This window comes from Macaca mulatta, chromosome 6, assembly GCF_049350105.2.
Source record: "Macaca mulatta isolate MMU2019108-1 chromosome 6, T2T-MMU8v2.0, whole genome shotgun sequence".
NCBI classification, from domain to species: Eukaryota; Metazoa; Chordata; class Mammalia; order Primates; family Cercopithecidae; genus Macaca; species Macaca mulatta.
Genome location: NC_133411.1, coordinates 42,817,227 through 42,839,601, shown reverse-complemented (window position 1 = coordinate 42,839,601; position 22,375 = coordinate 42,817,227). Strand labels below are relative to the sequence as shown.

Sequence of the window (22,375 nt, the reverse complement as noted above, 5' to 3'; positions counted from 1 at the left end):
AGGATACTTGAATCAGTATCTTTAGAAAGGTTGTATAATTGTTGTAATGGAGTATGCGGCATTGCTAGCTCATTTTATTGCAGAATCTTTCCATACTTGATATCAGGGTCAATCCTTAACAGCAAAAAGATGAGTTGGCTATGAAATGAGCATCCAGCAATCATCTCTCCATTATGCTAGCCAGAACGCATTTCAGAACTAGAGTTGCATCATTTAAGAAATGTATGTTTGCTGATGAGATTTCAAAGAAAGCCATACTTTGTGTCATGCTGGCCCAATGCTTCAATCATGCCCAGAAGCTCTTCTTCATTATAGGCCTATTTTCCCCAAGTATAACTTTCCCTCTGTGACTTATTTAAAGGTATATTTTTAGCTCCTTAATCTCCCCGTTTTATCAGCTTCTTGTTTTGTATGTTGAATAGGATGTTGAATTTTGGGGATGAAGATGAGGGATGGGGGTGGAATCTGTATTCCCCTGTTCAGCTATTCCCTTAACTTGTAGTGCTCTCATCTTCTCAAAATTCTTTCCATTCATTCATTCACTCACTCATTTTATTCACTCAGAAATCATGTTGTACCTCTGCAAAATGTCAAGTAGTGTGTTGGACATCTGGATAGAAAGGTGAATTACTGTGCTTAGCACAGCATCTGGCCTAGTCACCTCACTCAGAGAGCAGTAGTAAAATGTCCCCTTAAGAGCCTTGCTCAGATCCCCTTCCATTGTGCAGCTATAACAGTTCTAATTTGACACCGAATTCTCACCCTTACATATAATTGGGGTGCCACTTTAATATATTAGTCATACTAGCTTCTGTAACAAATAAACCCTTCAGTTTGAGTGGCTTAGCACCCTGTGCACTTATGTTTTACTCATATTGAATGGTGCAATGTGGTTCCAAAGAAGTGGTCTGTACAACAGATGGTCCTTTAAGGACCAAGGCTGAAGGAAACTCGGCCATCTTCCAAAGTCGCTTTGGATGTCAGCATCCAGATTGCAGAAGGTGAAAAAACATGAAGAATTGCATGAAAGAGATTTTTGTAGGCCAGTCTGAAAATCATAGATATCACCTCTATTTTTTCCATTGTCTGGAACTCAGGCACATGGCCACTCCTCACTGGAATAGAGATCTGGGAGATGCAAGTAGTGGCATCCCAAAAGAATGCCTAGCTAAGCTGGAGTGAAGCATGATGATGCATTTCCTGCTTTTGTCAGGGAGTATGCCTTGTATAACCCTGTTTTGTTTTCCTGCTGGCATAAATAGAACGACTTTTCTTCTTTTTAGTAATTGACTGTCTCAGAAATCCTTTGTGAATTAAAATGGAAGGAAATATTTTATTTTCTGTTTCCAATACAATGAACACGCTAAAAGCAGGAAAATCAGATATTTGAAGTTTTTCTGTAACCTGCTAGAAATGCTGTTAGAAGATACTGCTCTTTTCTTTCACAGTATTGCTCTTCTCAGCTGACGGGCTACTTTTGTGAATCCTCTCATTTGTGAATCTCCCTGAGCTACTTCCTTCCCTGCCTGCTTCCCCAGCCACAGTCAGCAATTGCATCCTCAGTGTTATACGTTTGTTGGTTTAATTCATTCATCCACTCACTCTTCCAAATATTTATCATGGAGAGAAGGAGAAAAAGAGGGAAGAGAGGAAAAGAGAACAGTTGAAATTCATTGTGATTGCTTTACATACCGAATAGTACAAAGGCTTAGGGAAAAGACACTTATCTCTACTTTGTGATAGGAGAGAGATGAAAATGTTCCTTTTAGAGGAAGGAATTGTAGTCTGAGTCTTTTAGTATTCATGGATACTTTTCCTTCCATAGGCAACAAGCTTTTCCAGAAGAACCTTGTTCTTCTCTAGCACGCTAGTACAGAGCCACACTTAAACTAGATATTCAGTAAGTTGAATTGATTGAAGATAAGTGAATACATTTATAAACTCTATTTATTACACATTTGCATACATCGTCTCATACAGTGCTCACCACAGCTCTATGGTAGGACAGATATTCTTATTCCCGGTGTATAGATAATGAACCCAAATTCAGAGAGATTTGGTGTTTTGCCATTGCATAGTTAACAGGATAGATCTCCGGTGTTCTGCACCTAATCTTGTGCATTTTTCACTCTTGGAAAAAAGCATTAAATTTAAGAATCAAAATAGTGCTGTAAAGGTTGTAACATGTGCTTTGGGGATGAGACATCAAGCCAGCTGAATCTCTTTGAGTGAAGGCTATTCACTTATATTGAATCAAGAGTGTTTTCAACAAAAACAGACATGCTTGGTCCTACCGTGTTTTATAGTGTGTTATATTCTTGCCAGCACAGTGGTTCATACCCTGCAGGGCCTCTATACATATTTCTAAACTAATTGACAGTAATTTAAACTGTATAAATCAGATTCATCTAAATTGGACAGGCTTCCTTCTCGTTAGAGGCTGGCATAAGTTTTTACCTATGTAACCATTGTGGCACAGGGGACAGAATTTGCTTGTGATATTCTAATTCAGGGACTTTTTTTAATTCAAGGAGTTTTTAACTCTCTAGCTTGGTTTCTGGTTTTCTTTGGCTGCTGCCTTTTCATTCTTCCAGCGCTCGCCCCCTCAGTCTGCCAAGGACACTATGTATAGAAGCTGAGACTGCTTGGATGTTCTTACCATAGCAGATTGACACATTTTATCATAGGGTTGCTTTAGTGTCTTTTGTTGCTCTACAAATCTCAAACTTTCTCATTAGAGTTTGATAGACATTGATTGCTTCCATCTCTCACTTATTTATATTTTGTACCATATCAGTGTTCTCTACAGAAATATTATGACCAACCTAATAAATTGGCCCCCAGTTTATTAGGGTTGCAGCTAAGAATGAAGGCATTGCTTATAGAAATTTAAAAGTATGCATTTGCACATTATGTTCTGCTTCAAACTGTCTGAAACCAGGCTCATCTTGTACTCTGCACTTCTTTCCCCTGCCACCCGCATCCCTTGCCCCCTACCTGTTGCCAGCTGCCATCTATCTTATTTATTGACAGACTCCAAACCACAAAACTGTGGTGACTACTTCTTTTCTTTATACTGCTCATCTAATTCATGTTCATGTTCTGTTTCATTGACCTGTAAAATGTCTCCGAAGTCATGGAATTCGAGACCCTGTTTTAAAGGCATGTTGAGTGCGTTTCCTGATCTCCTTATAGCTCTACCATTATCAAAAAGGAGCTAAAAGCCCTCTAAGACTTTACTGGCAAATCAGCAACAGGACTTGGGCTAAAAAACAGATAAAATGTTAAGGAGGTTTCAGTTCAAAGACATTTCTCTTCAATATACTTGAGTAAGAATCATTTTACCATCTCTGGAAACACTTGCTTTTTCCAAACTCTGTAACTAGGAGATAGAATAGATGGAGGGACTTTTTCAGAGCATGTGGTACATAGAAGGTGGTTGGTAAAATGTGTAATGAAAGAAGGGATGGCCAAATGATCAAAAATAGAATGATAATGGTGAAATGCTCCTGAACTCTGTTTCTGTGTTCTGTTTTTGCTTAGCAACCATGTTTTTCATTTTATTTTTCTAAGAGCAAGATAAATGCCAAATGTTAGAAAGACAGAGCCACCTTTCTTATTAGCCATTACTAGAAAAACACCATTAATGCCTCAGCCTACTACTACATAATGGAATTTTAATCTGCAGGAAATCCAAGAGTACTTTAGAAAGTGCCCTTAATTGAAGACTCAGTAGAGTTGATTGTGTTTATTTTTAATTTTTTTTATTTTTTATTATACTTTAAGTTCTAGGGTACATGTGCATAACGTGCAGGTTTGTTGCATATGTATACTTTTGCCATGTTGGTGTGCTGCACCCATCAACTTGTCAGCTAGCACCCATCAACTCGTCATTTACATCAGGTATAGCTCCCAATGCAATCCCTTCCCCCTCCCCCCTGCCTGTGATAGGCCCCGGTGTGTGATGTTCCCCTTCCCGAGTCCAAGTGATCTCATTGTTCAGTTCCCACTTATGAGTAAGAACACGCGGTGTTTGGTTTTCTGTTCTTGCGATAGTTTTCTGAGAATGATGGTTTCCAGCTGCATCCATGTCCCTACAAAGGACACAAACTCATCCTTTTTTATGGCTGCATAGTATTCCATGGTGTATATGTGCCACATTTTCTTAATCCAGTCTGTCACTGCTGGACATTTGGGTTGATTTCAAGTCTTTGCTATTGTGAATAGTGCCGCAATAAAGATTGTGTTTAAAAAGAAAGAAGTGGATGTCAGGGGTGTTTGGATTTCAATCTGATACTGTAATAATAGTTATGTCCCGGAATTCTGGAAAGGTTTTTTTTTTTTTTTTTAATCCACTGATTGTCTTATTGCTAAAATGTCAAGAAAATCATATTAGCCACACTTAATAAAAGTGACGTAATGTTTATCCTTAACTTTACCCTTCAACCACAGAATAATAGAATGACAGAATATTACGTTATAAGACTTCAAGCACTAAGCAATGAAGGACAATGAGTTTTTAATGATTCTAGTAGGTTATTTTTTGCAAGTTAATTTTGTTCTGGCACATATAAAAGAAGTGAAAGATACAGAGCTGTTTATTTTTTGTTTTGCAGGGGAAGATGGTGAAAGGAATGGGAGGTGCTATGGATTTAGTGTCCAGTGCCAAAACCAAAGTGGTGGTCACCATGGAGCATTCTGCAAAGGTAAGATATACTATGCTCCCCAAATACTGCTTTTGGAAATTTACAATACATCAAAACCCAGTGTACCACCAGGTCACCTAACTGTGGATTTTATTTTCTCTGGCTCGTTCAAGGTGATAGCATTTACATTTGAGAGAAAAAGATGACAAAAACAGTTATTATTTAGCTAAATAGTTGTTTAACTTTGAGTGAAACCAAATATCAGCGTGTTCTTCAAATATTTGTCCTGCATATATATTAAAAGTAAAAGCTTCAATATCTCCAAAGGAAGTGAAAAGATATTGGTATGGATATGCTGATTCAGGTTTTAAGATGATTATAGTGGTTGCTATCTGTGAGTGAAATGAAAAGCCACAACAGAACACACGTCTTAACAACAGTTATTTTCAAATGGACCATATGGCCTTCAAAGCTGTGAGATGCCGTATCCAGAAGATGTTACAAAATAATGGACTAGGTGATAGCTCTTTTATTTTGATAAATCATTAAATGTTTGAGTGCCTATTTCATGCTAGGCATGCTAAGATGTGGCAGCGACCAAAACTGGACAAAAATTACTGATCTCATGAAGCTTACATTCAGTGTTTTTCTTCTTCTTTCACGTTGAAATAATAATAGCTACCATGTTTTAGTGTTTACTCTGTGCCAACAATACACCAAGCTCTGTGTATATGTATGAGCCCATGAACTTGATATCGGTGTTCTTAGTATGTCCAGAAACAGAGCTTTAGAGGTTAAGTAACTTGCCTGAAGTAGTAGAGCTCTGATTAGACCTGGTGTCTCTGATTCCAAAGCCCAGTTGTCTCACCAAGGAACTATCAGTGTAAGTTTCTTCCTTGTTCCTGACTCAGTGTCTTTGAACGAACTGAGCTTAATTGTCTTCCTAACCTGAATCCGTTGACTTCTGCTGATTTGAAAAGTTGATATTGAGTGCTTTCTTCATCTTCTTTGCCTTCTCTTCATCTTCCTTTATTATTTATCATTCTTAGTTTTAAAATAAAATCTACCTCTTCTCACTTTGAGACCTGCTAATCTGAGTGGAAATGACAGTTCATTTGCCCTCTTCTTGTTTAGTGATGCAGCATTATGTTAAAGCACGGAACTAGAAGATTCACATCCCACCCGCTTCCCCTGTGAAGTTTGGTTACAGAGAAATGAATGCCACAAAATGATTTTGTTGTGAAAACAGCTATAAATGTGTGTTATCATAAATTGTTTAGTAAACAGTGGGAGGTGAGCAGTGGTGCATAAATATGGAACAATAGAAATGGAACCAACACAGGTGACTTATGAGAATGCCTTGCAAATCATCCAAAACACTTCATTTCAGAGGCAAGAAGATGCTAAGCATGCAAATCAAATCCAAATCTTTTCTGGAACATAATGTCTATTTGGAAAAAACTCTTTCAGACTTTCTTTTGGTTGTTAACCTTACTGTTGACACACGAAGGCACTGAAGTTCAACTTATTTTAGTTTATTTTTGTGTACTCATTTTTAAAACATTAGGCCTATATTTTGCAAATTCTTTTCTTCCCCCCAAGTCCTTTCTTTCTCCTCAGCTGGAATTTCTGGTAGAGGAAAATAAATGGTGTCACTAACTTCAGACTAGAAATATCTTATTAAAGCTTTCCACAGAAGAAAGATCATATTTTTTACCTCTTTCCTTCTGTCAGTGGGGAAATTAGCATTGAGTTTTAGAACAGAATTGGAATCAGGTATTTTTCCGTAGATAAGTTTCATTTCAACAAGGCAATAAAACAATGTACTTCTGACTAAAATAATAGTAATGATTTATTCACACTTAACCTTTGAAAACTAATCAACACTTTCTCTTCTCACCACCCTCTCATTTTACTTGTGGCCCTCGAATATGTAGCTGCTACTATTTTGTTCATCTGGACTCATGGTTACTGGCCCAGCTCACAGGAAGACAGGGAACCTGCTATTTCTTTTTTGCATCTTTTGCTCTTGTTAAAAGTTGAGAGGAGCTGGGAAAGAGGTAGGGAAGAGAGGTTTTTCGCTCCTGGTAACCTCTCCAGTTAAGGATCTGTTCTCTTAGACATGCCAGGTAACTTCTGCTGCCTTATGATTAAGTGAACAGCCTAGGGGAGCAATCTCTAGGGTTTTGTAAGACATGGGAGTAAAGTTTGCAAAGAAGGATTAAAACCTGAGAAATATAGTCTTGTATTCTTGTGCTGCTGTTTTTGTTTGTTCATTTGTTTTGTTTTGTTTTTTTCTGTAAGTGGATGGAGCTATTAACTGGTTTTGGGGTAGGGCTACCTTTTTCCTTATCTATAAGGTTACAGTTAAGTTACAGGTTGTTTATAAATATAGCATTACCTGACTGGAAAAATGTGTTTTTTGTTGTTATTTTAATAAGACAAAAGAAAACCCTTGCAACCAGTTACTGCCTTTAGTTCAAACTCCAGCACCTTCTAAAACCTGAGACCTGACTACCTACGGGTGCTCCTCTGGAGTAACACCTGCCCTTAGACTACCTCTGCAACGTATGTCAGGCACACGGGCAGACTGGCATTGTAACTTGATTTTCATTTAAGACTAGACATCAGAGTTGCAGGCAAAGTTTTAAAGTAGGCAAAAATTTTTTTGGTGTCCAGCCACCTGTCTTCTTAAGCTTCTTTTTCATTTCTAAGTATATCTTATCTTCTGCCCTTTAAAAATGAGAAGAAAGGAAAGGAGTAATAAGCTGAGTCCTTACCAGGTGGAGATGCTGTGCTTGGCACTGCATATGCTTAATCTCATTGATCCTCTGAAGTAAGGTTGAGATATGGGTATTAAGAAGCTTATCCAGGAAAGTGACAGAGCTCGAGTTTGATTCAGTGTGGTGCAGCCTGTGTTCATACTGCACTATGCCACATCCTCACAAAGCTACCTCTGCACCAGCGTCCCAGCCACATCTGCCCTTTTGGGAAGCTTCAGGTTTTTTTTTTCCATTTTCCCTGGACAAAGCTCTCTTTGCTTAGATGAGACTTACATCAGCAACGTGTTTAAAAGAAAATAACCCAAAAATCTAATTATATCTTCTAGTACCTATCTCCATTTCTTCCTTTTTGCATTAGACTCCTTTCTGTTTTATCCGGGCACACAGATAAACCCAGTGACTGGCTACATTTCCTAGCCTTCCTGTGCATAGATACATCCATGCTACCAAGTTTGGGTCAGTGGGATTTGAGTATTTATGATGTATGTAATTTCTGAGGTAAGTCTTTAAAGTTAAAGCCAATTGCATTAGATTTTCTGTGTCCTCTCTGTCTGATAAAGGCCTTGACTGCAGCAGCAGCCTTGGGTACAAACCTGTAAACCATGTGCTGCGGGTTGCAGAGCTGCCTCCACCACTTGTATCCATAGATAGATTCCCCATTCCTTCATTTATGGGTTCCCTCCAGAACTCTTTATAATGCCCTCTGCAGCCTTCTAAGGTGCCATCTGAATCTTTGGTACCAACTACTATTATTTTTCACTCAGTGGCTCCTTAATCATTTTTCCACACTAGAATCTTCTGATGAGCCATAGAACTATATTTCTAACTTCCTATTAGACAACTCCACCTGGTTGTTCCACAGCTACTTCAGCTGCAACAAATTTCACCAACTAAATCATCATTCCCCCTAAATATGTTCTGCTTATTTGGCCCAATTAGAGAAGTGATAATCTCCCAGCTATCATTTTGCAGGGCATCCATGGTCCCTCTCTGCCCCTACCCCTACATACACCAAGCACTATAAATACTGCATCAACATGACTCTTGCCGTCCGCTCCCCACTATATATTTCTACTCTGCTTATCCCTGTTAAGGCCTTCTTTACATCTGCATAGATCACTATTGCAGCATTCCAAAGGTCCCTGACTGCTGACTGCCCCTACATCCTGGTAATCAAGCACACGATTGCCAGACTGACTAGTCTAAAACTAAAGCTGGATGGAGTTGTTGCTATTTAAAATCTGTAAACATAGTCAACACTGCTTGGTTCTACTTAGCCCATCTGCCTTTGCGATTCTCTCCCCAGCAGCCTACCTCATCCTTGCCCCCAGAACTTAAGGTCTACTAAGATCTAAAGAAAGGCATCCTAATGTTTCCTGTTCTTAGGTGTTTCTAAATTCAGTGCCCACTCCCTCTTTATCTGACTTATTCCTACCTCTGTAAAATCACAGATGAATGAGTCAATGTTTTATGAATTTGCTGGTTTAGTTCCTTCTGTCTTCTAGATATTGTGAATGACCAAAGGAATATTCTTTGATATTTTGTCTTGAATTTCGGTAAAATTACCTTATGAGTGTGTTAATTTACTTGTTTATTCAGACATGAAATATTTGCTGAGGACCTGATATGTGCAAAGCACTATCATAGGCACTGAGGAAATAAAAAAAGAGAGGTGGTCCTTCAGGCAGCCTAGTCTCATGGGGGTAGAGTCATGGAAATCAGTACTTAACATGAAAGCTGAGCAAAGCAGAGCCTGCAGAACCTGGCATCTCATTCCCAGTTCCATTGTTGGGGAGCAACAAAGAGGCTTCCCATGGGATGTACAGAGTATTTGCAGATCTGAGGGATGGGGCAGCTTGACAGGGGTTAAGTTTTGCAGGAAATAAGAGACACTGGTGTGCGGATGGTGCATGTTAAGAGATTTGTAATTAGGTCCCTCTTTTCAGGGAACAAAGGGAGAAAGGTTGAGTGGGAAAAAATATACTCACACTTAAAAACACACAGGGGCCAGGGTGATTTTTTTTCCCCAAAATGTAAATGGGATCATGCTACTTCTTCCTCAGCTCAAAAACCATCCATGGCTTCCCATCTCACTTAGATTCAAGTCCAGAGTCCTTACTACTGTCTCCAAGACTTCCATGGTTTGTAGACTCCCCCTGCTTTGCCATCCCAACTACCTCTCTGAATCTGTTCTCTCTCTTGCCCACTTAACTTCACCCTCACTCACTTCCTGAAAGTTTCTAGAACATCGTAAGAATATCTTGCCTTGGGACCTTTGCATTTTTTATTCTTTATGCCTAGAGTGCTTTTTCCCAGCTATCTATGTGGTTCACTCCCTCACTTCACTCAGACTCAAAATACCAGAGAAGCTTTCTCTGACTACCTTATTATATACAACAGAAGTCTTCTGTCTTCAGATGATCCTTCCTCCCCCTTCCTCAGCAGAATGCAAACTCCATGAAGACGGGCTCTGTTATAAGCACCAAGTAGAATACAACTTTATGTACATCGTGGCTGAATACATATTTGTTGAATTAGTTTTTCAAAGAATCCACCTTGAACATATAGAAAGCACTTCTAACCTTTTCAAGTTGTTACATACTTCTGTCTCCATTTTATCATTATAACCCTTTCATGAGATGGTTCTTGATATTTTCTTTCTAGAGGCAGAATCTCATAGAGGTTAAGTAGCCCAATAAAATAGAAAGGAAAACCAAGCCCAGAGTCCATGCATTCTGCCTCTGGGCTTCCTTTTCCTTTTGTTAAGCTTTTCTGCTGGCAAGTACCATTACCACTAACAACATGAAGAATCTGTTTTGTTCTCAATATCATATACAGGAAATGTGTTCCTGAGTATAACTTTCAGACCACAAAAGCAAAGGAATTCAGTTACCGTTGTCATTTAATGGCAACAAACAAAGCTTGGTTTCTTAATTTTGGAGACAAAATGAGAGCTCTATTACCAAAACAGGTTTAGATTTTCATATTACAGGAGGAGGTCTGGATTCTGAAGGGATAAAAAGAATAATTGTTATGAAATTGAGAATAAACCTTGTGAATAAAAGAATAAACCTTGTGTTTTTTAGTTTGGATTACCTTAATCTTATTAGTGTTAAAAGTATACTCTTATATAGCTTCACTTACTCTCTCCTGGCTGGTGCTGCCTTTGTCATATAAACTGTAGCGATCTCTGTAGTCATCTGCCCATCAGAGCATATTTGTAATTGCTGTTTTATGCAACTGTGTTTACAGTCTTTTAAAGGAAATATTATATTTATGTATGTACCTTTATGTGTACCTATATTCACTTTTAGATGACCTTTTACATTTACCTTTCCTGCTGTTCTTTATTTCTTCACCTTGATTCAAATTATAGTCAAGTATCCTTTCATTTCAGCCTTTAATCTGTGTCTGATAGCACAGGTCTCATATAGAACAGAAAGCTATCTTATCTTGACTTCATTTTTTGTGGAGAAGAATTATAAAAGGTAAATGGAGTTTATTAATCCTGTTTATTTTGGATGAAATATGTTATCAAAAGCCAAAAAAATATGAAGGCTTTTTAAGGAAAACCCTTTCTTGGGAGACATTCTTCAAATAATTTTCAGCAACATTGAAAAGTAGCTCAAAATAAAAGTATTCTTTTGCTAGGAGAATTCATAATTAATAAGAGTTTCATCTGGCTTAATTTTTTCTCATTTATGAAAGCTTATAATTCTTTCCTAGCTTCAATAAGAATATATAGTAGCCAGGTTCTGTTTGGGGAAAAAAAATTCACCTTTAAAAAATATAAATCCTTACCTGGTTTTGCCTTTTTATTTCTCCTTTATGATAGAAATGCCTGCAAAAACATTATAAAATAGGAGGAAAAAAGCAGAACACAGTCCAACAACTAGTAAAGCTCTTTAAAATGTGTTACAGAATTTAATTAAGCTTATCACTTTAAATTCAATAGCTGTGCATTTGTGTGCAAAGGCTCCCATTTTCTAAAATAGAAAGGAAAACGAATGCTAACAGAGGCTTTCTAAGGTACCACAACACTTCATGAATGAAAAGAGAAAGTAATTCCTGCTGACTTCTGTGCTCTGCCATCTAGAGGTTAGAGATCATAGGATGCAACCTTTAGAAAAAATAAGTGTGTCTATGATAATGATTTTTATGATACAGTGTATAAGAAATATGTATGATACAGTATATAAGGGGCCTTCTATTCTAAGATCTCAAAATCTTGAAGATGGGTTTTCAGGCAAATGGCTTGCTGTATCTACTATTTCATTTGGCTAGTCTTCCCCTTGAGAATATCCCTGTAACCACAAACTTTTATTACCTCCATATGTTACCTCCACATATCATTTGTAATAGCAAATGTTCTGTATTTCTAAGTTAGCCAAGCCTCTCCACTGAAGTCCTGTGTGGATTGTTGGAAACCCTATAGAGTAGGCGCTGTATAAAGGTCAATCGTATCCCATGAGGACAAATGCAGTGTGAGTAATCTCATTCTTTCCTTTTATTGTGTGTACCTTGATTTTCTTTATTTAGCAAATCCAGTTCTTTTCTTTTTTAAAAAAAATTAAATTTTTTAATTTTTGTGGGCACATAAGAATATATATATGGCGTACATGAGATGTTTTGATATAGGCATGTGGTGTGAAATAATCACACTGTGGAGAATGGAGTATCTATCTTCTCAAGCATGTATCTTTTGTCTTACAGATAATCCAGCTACATCAGTTATAGTGATGTGACAGTCATGTATTTTGAAATACAGCATTTCCCATTATTATATCTGCGTGTGTATTTGGTATACTTGATTTAAGCATTGAGATTAAGCAGGAGAAGGAGTGAGCAAGGATGTTGATAATCAGGCTTCATCCATGATATTTTGGCAAGCCCAAAGAGAGACCTGCCATTGGCTTCCTTGTTCTACCAGACAAAGTATTTAATATTCTCTTGCCAAATTCAGCCTTTGTAGTCCTTCTTTTCAGTAAATTATGGCAAGTTCCTTTACGCTTTAGAAGGGAGCAGGTGGAAAAGGTAAAATAACTATAATTCAGTGTTTCTCTCTTCACTTTCACATTTGTATATTTTGGGCTACAGTCCTAAAGTGTCTTTGCTGCTTCCTTTTATCACACCTTTATCTGTCTTACCAAAGTCTTATAAGCCCCGTCATGTGCTTCTGCTAGCTGTGCTGCTTCTAGTGAGCTCAGAGATACTAGGATTGTACAAATACCTATCTTAGAACTAGAAAAGCAGCCTCTAGTGGTCCATAGACATTAGTCACATGGCATTTTATAGCTCCCCTCTGGAGTTCCTTGAATCAGAAATGCAGCCTTTATTGATCACTGTGGTTTGCCTAATGTTCTACTCATGGCTGTACATATGAAGAAAAATAGTCTTAGCTTAGTGAGTTCAGCATCTAGTGGACATGGTGGCAAGAGGTCAACATGTGAAGGGAGGAGGAAGCACAGGAGCACCCAGGAGGGCCACAGACTGGGGACACCCCTGGGACATGACTGCAGCAGCAGATGAGGATGCTGGATGAAGGCTTTTCTAGGGAAGATGGTGTCTGAGCCAAATCCTGAATAGGAAGGTGTTGCCATTTGAATCTGGGGTGATGGGGTATGTGGTGGTATGTGTTCCAGGTAACAGGCAGCATGAACAAAAGCTGAAAGGCTTGGTCTTTTTAGGAACAAGCAAATCCCAGAACTTTCCTTCTCTGTAGTTGATCATTAGGGCTTTGCCAAAGAAAGTGCCTGAGAGAAAAAATATGTGCACGCGTGTTGTGTGTCTGTGTGTGTCTGTGTGCGCGTGTGTGTGTGTGTGTGTATTGCAGCCATATTTAACAAGCACTTAACAGAAAAGATGAGCGTGAAATGAGGTTTTATGTAAAGCACAGTCTTAAAGATTTCAGGAGAACGTGTTGACATGAAATGCAAGAAATCATTCTGTTGTGATAAAGAGCTTATTTGGATTTGGGATTAAGTTCATTGCAAAAACATGAAACTTATTGTTATGATAGCAAAGGGATTTATTACTGTTTAACTAGAATTGTTTAATACTGCAGAACTTAGGCCCAGGATTTTATTCAGACATCTAAAGAATTAAAGAGATCACCATGAAGCAAGCAATAGAAAGTACTAGAGTGTTTAGTCACTTGAAAATGGTGAATTACCCTAGGTATTGCTCGAGGCCTGTAAGTGCTCAAGGAGAAAGAGAAAGATTAGGGAAGTTGATGCAGGAAAGAAGGTAGATGTTCACCAAAGGTTGTGATGAAGTTAATAAGTAAGGACATATTGAAATCAGGAGCCTCAGGACTAGTGAAGTTTTTGTTTGTTTGTTTGTTTGTTTGAGACCAGTTCTCTCTGTTGCCCAAGCTGGAGTGCAGTGGCATGCGCATAGCTTACTACAACCTCCCGAGCTCAAGCAATCCTCCCAGCTTGGCCTCTTGAATGGCTGGGACTATAGGCACGCACAGACACAACTGGCTAACTTTCAAAATTTTTGTAGAAATAGGGTCTTGCCTGGGGTGTTCTAGAACTGCTGGCCTCAAGTGATCCTCCCACCTCAGCCTCCCAAAGTGCTGGGATTACAGGTGTGACCCACCCCACAATACACAAAGCATTTTTAATGCTATACTTTGTATCTATTTCTCTGCCTTTTCTGACCACCCTTCATGGGTAAGGAAAGAAACACCATATATAAGCATGAATGAGATCCGAGTAACCCTGGATATTTGCACATAGATTCAACTCGCCCTAGTTTATTGCAGTTTCAGAACATTTCATGTGATTCCTACAATGATCAGGTAAGGAGGATAAGGCAAAAGATAAGAGAGAACTATGACACAAAGAATTTAAGGGACCAAAAAATTGTTAAATGGCAGAACTAAGACTACAAACCTGGTCTTTGGACTCCTAGTAGAGTGCTCTTTGCTGCCACACCATACTGCATTCCTTTATTAGGATTTATTTTTAAATGCTAAAAACTCAGCACTTCTTCCTCCTTTGTGTGTCACTAATATATGCAGCTGCCATAGCACACTGTAGGGCTCAGCCCAGCATATTTAGAATAGAGTGCTAACGTAGGAGCTAGTCATATTTTGGTTTCATAGCTAACCTTTTATTGAATATTGAAATTGTGACATTTTAAAATCTTTCTGCATCTCATTTTCTTTTTCCTTCTTGATCTGTGTTATGTCTTGGCACTATAAATGTGAATGGAATCATCTAGCTCCATTGTTCTAACAGGAATACATTTGGTGCCAGTTTCTTAGGAGAGCCATATGGTTTGCCCCCAAATTTGTGTTGTGTTTTTGCTAGTTTTGTGTGTCTCAGGAATTGTATTTAGGCCATTTTCTACATAATCCTGTGTCAGACTTCATATAGGAACTTAATTTCCTCACAGGTTATAGAAATATTAATTATGGATTGTATAAAAACAGTACCAGCTAACATTCATTAAGCACTAAGTACTGGACCCTTGCATTTCATGTAGACCTTACCCCAATTTTTCAAGGTAGGGTGGATGGAGAAGCATGGGCATGTGGCTCTTACAGAGACAATGTGGGGCATGGCCAGGTTTTACACACAGGTCTTTTGGCTCTAGCCCACACACTTAACCACTATGCTATAGGGTGTATGCAGAGAATGGTCTAGAAAAAGGTCTCCATTGGTAGGACATAGATAATTCTGTCAGTTGAAATCCTTGATTTCTCCTAAAATGAAGTTGGTTGTTCATTAAAATCCAAGTGGCTGCTTTCATGCCAGATGTAGATCTTGCTCAAATAATGAGAACTAAATAAGAGCTCCTTGGAGAAAATGTTCTTCAGAGGCTGGCAGATAGTTCACTTTGTTTGAAGTCAGGCCCAGAATTCGTTGTGACATGCCTTGATATATATTAAATGTAAGGAGACCTGACAACTGTAGAAGTTCAAATATTCGTCATTAATTTCAACTGTTTAATTTAGCTTCCATGTCATGTGCAGAATTTGAAATCTTAAAAGAAAAATAATTAGAAGTGAAGTGAAAATTAGACTTTATTTCTGCAACTATAAATTTTCTTATACAATAAGATCTGGAAACATATGGGGATTGTTTTAAAAGGTGTTATGTCAACTTACTTCATATGTATTTAGCACCAGTTTTGTCTGAACTAAGGTAATAGTTTTTTTAAAAAATCTATCCAAGATTCCCAATAGACCTCCTTTTCTCTTCACATTCATTCTTACATTCATTTATTCAAAAACTACTGAATGTCTTTTATTCCTTTCACTGGCTTAAGTACATTAAAGCCTTTTAATTACTAGTGCATTGCTGAGTTGGCAGGCTATCACAAGGAATGAAATCTTAATGGAGCCCACCTATCTGAAATTCATAGCCTCTGCCCATATACTTAGCCTGACACCAGTTTTGGGAGAGATATAAACTAGATAGTAGGTGTGCATTTAAGTAGGTAAAACATTGAGATGGCTAAGGATGACAGTGGTGTCACATGTGGTACATTAGATCCAAAAGAAAGCAATAAAAGCATTTTGTCATTTTTGGAGAAGATCTAGAATGTGGTAGAGTAGCGGTCAGCCCCAAGAGAGACAGTAATTTAGGCTCCTGGTGCTTGACTCTTAAAAAGTAGCTTAATCATGAACAGAAGAAAATGATCTGAAGATCAGATCCTCAGAGCCAATGTTCAACTCCGTTCCTCAGACATGCATCAGAGGCCAATTCTACATTGCAGGTGGGAGGAAGGGCTGGAGGAGGGAGTCAATGAATGAAAACATTTTTTCCACTTTTAGTTTTTCTTAAGTCTTCCTCTGCCACAATAGGAAATTAGTAGATACGGTCTAAAATTGATTAATCAAGAAATAACATGGTAAACATAGTATTTTAAAAGTGGATATAAGAAGAAAATGTTAGAAACAGAAGAAAATGCTAACAAACAAACAAAAAACACTAGAATGGATTCCAGTTAAGAGCAACTCTAAGAGTGGGGAAGGGAGGCAAGGCACTGCTGTTTTCCATGTACATATTACTTTTTTAACAGATAAAATATTTTTTAAAAAGAGGACTTATGCATTTGTGTTCTGTATGTGCTTTGCATCCTGGGCAGATGTCTGCTCACATTTTTTAAGGAGACCATTCATTGGAAGGGAAGAATAAGCAGGATATTAGTGAAATTTCACATCAAATGATACAAGGGCTGAGGATTGAGAAGTCAAATTTCTGGCAGGGTGTTTCCCAATTAAATCATTTCTGCCTTTGGCCATTCATCTGGCATTACCTAAATTATTTCAGGGACAGAAGCTGCCTCCAAATAAAAAGTAAAAAACGTAACTGTGCAAAAATTCTGAAAGAGTCTGTACTTAGGAGACAATTTCTCTGATAGTTTCTGTTTATCCTATAGTTATGTCAATTATAAATAAAAATTGCTCCCTAACTACTCTTTTTGATGTTTTCTTTTTAAAACAGGGAAATGCACATAAAATCATGGAGAAATGTACATTACCATTGACTGGAAAGCAATGTGTCAACCGCATTATTACTGAAAAGGTAAAATGTGTTTTTTCTCTTATTTGCTATCTATTAAACACGTTTTAAGTAAGCATTTACAGAAATTGTTGTTACCTTCTAAGAGTGTATTACACCAGTAGTCACAGGATTAATTTAGCCTGTGGGCAAAATGAATAGGAAAGCTCATCAATTTAATGTTTCTAAATGTAGAATTCTTTATGTGCAAGTCTTTGGAAACATACAAGCAAAATTGAATCACTGTCCTTGGTAACTTTGACAGTGTGCTATAATCAGAGAAGTTTTATTGATCTTTATATTTTGACTATTACAATGTCAGGCTGGATGATGATATATGCAAAGTTAAGAATATATTATTTCTACCTTTTCTAAATCACAAGTACAAATTTTTGGATTTTAAGAAATTCAGTGTAAGTTGAGTTTTTAATTGTTTCAGTGCAAATCATAGTATAGGCCCCACCGTAAGCCAAGAAATGGATTCTGTTTCTTGCATGCTTACTGCTGTCTTTTATAGAGTGGGGTTTCAAAACACACAGTGACTCTCTAGATTCTTCTTACTAGCTGGAACATGTTGGTCAGGAGTACAACTGAAAGCTGCTCAGACCAGAGAAGCATCACCAGCAGCTGCCTATAGTCACCCTTCTGACTCAGATTTGAACCTAGTATGTCGGAATGACAATGCTTTTAAGTTAGCTGGGAGGGTGTGTTTTCTTGATTCAGTACCTTGAAGAAGCCATAAAACAGAATTATGTATATCAGGTTCTTTTAGTGCTGTTCCATTTGCCAAGAACAGTAGCATTAGTGTCTTGGCATTAATCTGACTCACTAACTTCATTGAGGTGTGACAGTGAGCACCCTAAAGCAGGCTTTGAAATGGGCTAGGAGGCTTATTATTCCCAGAAGCTAATTTTAAGGGAGGTTCTGTCCTAAATGATGCCTTCTGCAGGACTACTTATGTGGAATGCCATGAAGGTAACATATAAAGAACAAGATAAAAGGGCAGAATATTTTATCCCACCAAATATTCTGAATCTTTACCATTTCTTGAATCCCCCCGAAACTATGAACAGGACTTGTTGAAAAGAATCCATTACTTTGAAGATAAAAGCAAAGCAATCTTTTACCCTGTTGGTTGTTTGTTTATTTTTAAATAAAGTGGTAGTCCTTCTAAAGATAATTCCAGAAACTTTCTTCCTGTGGGTCCTCTCCTCCTTCCATCAGCCCTCTCCTCACCTCCACGTGTACCCTGCCCTTGTTCTTACCAGTTCAGTTCTTCTATCTGCCATAGCTCCCACTTGATCCTCGGCCTCCCCAAATACTACCTGTCCTTTAAACCTAATGCAGTTTCCCTCTTCATCATGAAGCGGTTTTGCACCATCATAGCACACAACAATTTATTCTCATAGTGGCCCACTGTTCATTTTGGCACTCATAATCTAATGTATTCTTATGCTATAACTTATATTGATATTTAACTTTACTATCATTTTAAAAACTTTTGAACCAGATTGTTCCCAACAGTGTGTTACAGAAAGGAGGAAGGCAAAGTCTCTGTCCTAAAGGACAACGTGGAAGAAGGGTTAGACACCAAACATCCAGCCTTGCCAGCAGTCAGAGTAATTGACATGATAAAGGCCATCTGGAGACACACACCAGATGCTAATCTAGGGGCATAGAGAAAAGCTGCCCAGCAGCGTGGGCAGAGGTATCAGGGAAAGCTTTTTGGTGTTATTAAATACAAGCTTTTAACATATCTTGCAAAGCATTTCACAGTATGTACCTTTCTCCTCTAGCCTATTTCTTGCTACTTTAACTTTCTCCCTACTTGAACCATACTAAAATGCTGTGAACTACGTTCCGTTCTTCCCTGGACCATGTTCTTTTGAGACTTTGCACATCCTTTTTCTCTCTCTGGAACATTCTTCCCACCCCATCCATCTAGCTAATTTCTGCTCATCCTTTATATCTTGGCTATATATTTCTCTTGCTAGTCTTCCCAATCCGTCCCCAAATTTTCTGGGTGCTTCTCTGAATCTTTGTACTAATCCTAACTTAGCATAAACCACTATACTGAAATAAACTCTAATCTCTGCCTGTCTCACTCACCACTGTTTATCTAACACTTGGCACAGCGCCAACCCATACTCAGTGAATACTTGTGCTTTTTTTGCTGAAAAAACTGGATTGAATGGTGAGCCTCAAAAGATCAGTAGGAATTTCATAAGTTAGAAAACCAACAAGGACCTTCTGGAAAAAAGGAAGAAAACATACAGTCACAGAGGTGTGAAGAAAACATGGCTTGTCCTATAACCCGCAAGTTGAGCTGGTTGGAGCAAGGGTGTGACTGGATTCTGAAGGCTGATGTGGAAAAGGCAGTGAGGGGTCAAATAATGGAGGGATGTCGATGTCTTGCTAAGAACTGTGGGTCTTATAAGGAAGGCAGTAAGGAACCCTTCAGTGATTTTTCGCTTTTTTAAGGTTGGGGACACAATAAATTGGATTTGCATTAGGAAAAACACTGTAAGCTTTTATGTAAAGTGGACAGAAAACAGATAAGGCAGAAGCCAGTTAAGAGGATCCATAGACCTAGGCAAAAAATCTCAAAATTCTAAACCATAGGACAGATGGAGAGATTTGAAAGAGATTTAGGAGATGGACTCGACCTAACTTGATGAATTGCACATTCTTGGTAAGACAGAGGAGATTCCTAAGTTTTCTGACTAGAGAGAATGGTTGACCTGTGCATCCTTTAGGAAGACCAGGACTATAGGAGGAGAAGCAAGAGGATAATACAAGACATGAATAGGTTCAGTTTGGACAGCCTCACTGTGATATTCCTGGGAATACCCAGTCAGATACTGCAATAAACAATTGGGAGATTTGGATCTAGAGCTCACAAGAGAAGTCAGTATTGGAATAAATTTGTGGGCGTCATTAACATATGGGGATAATTAGAGCCTTAATTATAGATGACATTGTATAGCTAGAATGAGTAAAGAGAAGGACATCTACGTCTGGAACTTTTGGTACCTCAAGGAAAGGAAGGTTGCATGTTTATCGCTGTGCTCTGTGCATAGTAGGTGCTCAATAAATACTTGTTGAATGAGTAATGAGAATGCAGTGCCATTAAGGGCAATGAAGGTCTCCAGCCTTCAGTAACAGCCCTCACTAACAATGGACTAGAATGCCATTATCAGATCTAGAGAAAATTCCTTTCAGTTGCCTTTTGAAAGAGAATTTGGAGGATGCTATGACCCTGGTTTTGAGCTGTGAGAATGAAGTAATGAAAGATGTATTCCTCACCAGCACCTGAGCTGTGATTCACTGTTACCCATAATGTAAGCTTTTGTCATGGTCATAAAGTAATTAGCATTCATCTCTTAGACAGAGTACTTGCAATATTCTGGATAGTTGAACAATTTATTGTGGCTTTTAGGTTTTAGTCTCCATTTTTGTCAAATTTTTGTTTGCACCTTGTATCACTAAATGGAAAGTTTCCTAAATATTTCAAAAGCAAGTTTCCTTTTTTAAATTATAGATACTTGGCTTTCTAATATATCTAATTAGGATTTGATGAATGTGTTAATAAGGTTTTTTTAAAAGCAATAAGTCAATTTGTGATAGATTTATTTTCCTTGATTACTGAAGCCTTAAAGTTTGATACCACAGTTATCTTCTCTCTAAATCATTCCCGTGCCTGTTCTTAATAACATAATCCAGATGCTCTTTTTTTCTTGTTTGTTCTATTTTTATAAATTGACAGTTGTTCAGAATGCAAGAAAAAGCAAATCTTATCAATAGTGCTCCAGACACATTTTCTGCAAAGAAAGTGTTCATTTTTTAAAATTTTTATTGTCATTTTGGAATGAAGCAAGCTAATGAGTATACAAACATTCCTAAATTATCCATTTATTTTTTTCCTCTTGAAACATACATTTCTGCCAGAAAATTTTTTGGAACATGAAATGTACAAGCAAAAGAAAAGTTTACTGAGAAATAAGAAATATTTTGTCTCATATTTCAAACCTCTTTTCCAGTAATGTCAACCAGGTTATCTGTGAATTCATCAGACAAACCAAGAATGCAGTTATCACTGGTCCCAGTGATGTGTGTTTCTGGGGAAAAATATTAATCAACTAGAGTCAATAATCATTTCAGGGCTTTGATCTGGGGTCACATATAAGTGAGATGTTAAGCGACTAAGGAGTAAAAAGTAAAAAACTGCTTGTGTGCTGCCCCCACTGTCTCAGGGATGGTGCTCAGAGTATGTTTTCTTATATTTATCTTGTATCACAATCTTGGGAAGTACATTTTTATTATATATGTCTACAGATGCAAAGACAGGTTCACTAAAGGTTGCATAACTGTTGTGCAGCAGAGTGGAATTCTCATGGAGCTCAAAAGCCAGGGTTCTTTTCTCTACGTGTTGCTGTGTCTTGATATTACCCTCCTAGTTAGTGTATTCAAAAGTGGCAATTCAAGGTTTGACTTCCAAGCTAGTTGAAAAATCAGTTGGGTGCAGTGACTCATACCTGTAATCCTTGCACTTTGGGAGGCTGAGGCAGGCAGGTGGATCACCTAAGATCAGGAATTTGAGACCAGCCTGACCAACATGGTAAAACCTCATCTCTACTAAAAATACAAAAAATTAGCTGGGTGTGGTGGGGCATGCCTGTAATCCCAGCCACTCGGGAGGCTGAGGCATGAGAATCACTTGAACCCAGGAGGTGGAGGTTGCAGTGAGCAGAGATCTGGCCATTGAACTCCAGCCTGGGCAACAGAGTGAGACTCTCAAAAAAATAAAACAAAATAAAATAAAGATTCTACGCCTGCAAACAATAGTTGAATTTAGGTTAACTCTAGAGGAGAGGAAAGCTCTGGGATGCATAACATTTTAGTCTGAGAAAGAGGAAACCATGAGAACTGAAAGAGGGAACAGTGCTTAATGTGCTGGAGGGTAACTGTAGCATGGAGTTAAAGCCATAGGAGAAGCAGTTTTAGCTCTTATGATTTGAGCTTCCCTTCAGTAAACAATCTGCCTTGAAATAAGTGAGCCTCCTGCCACTGCAAATATCTAAGCAGAACCCCGTTGACTATCTGAGAAGAATGTTTTGAAGAATTCTTGGGCGGAAGGTTATATTAAGTGACCTCATAGGTCATTTCCACTCGAGTTATATTTCTAAGTGTGAAAGCATTTGTTCTAAATCAGATTCAACAGGTGGGGTCTATCTGCTGAGGTCAAGCCATATCAATTGGCACTACCAACACCTGGTGTTACCGACCAGAATGATATAATGTTTCAGGTGAGATTGGCTTTCTGGTGCTTGCCCTAAATATAAGCATCTTCATTTGATTTGCATAGCAAAGGGAGATTCCCATGCTCTCTTTCTGAGACTGTATGTTTTCACAGGATTTGAGAATATTT

At 38.1% G+C, this 22,375-nt stretch overlaps 1 protein-coding gene across 2 annotated transcripts in view; it reads left to right on the top strand.

Moving 5' to 3' along the window:
* OXCT1 (3-oxoacid CoA-transferase 1) overlaps window positions 1–22,375 on the top strand; it is a 149,898-nt gene that overhangs the window by 106,385 nt on the left and 21,138 nt on the right. For both annotated transcript variants that reach the window (XM_015139915.3, NM_001260592.1), the window contains 2 exon segments: window positions 4,617–4,706; window positions 16,891–16,971. In XM_015139915.3, the coding sequence (XP_014995401.1) occupies window positions 4,617–4,706; window positions 16,891–16,971 (171 nt within the window).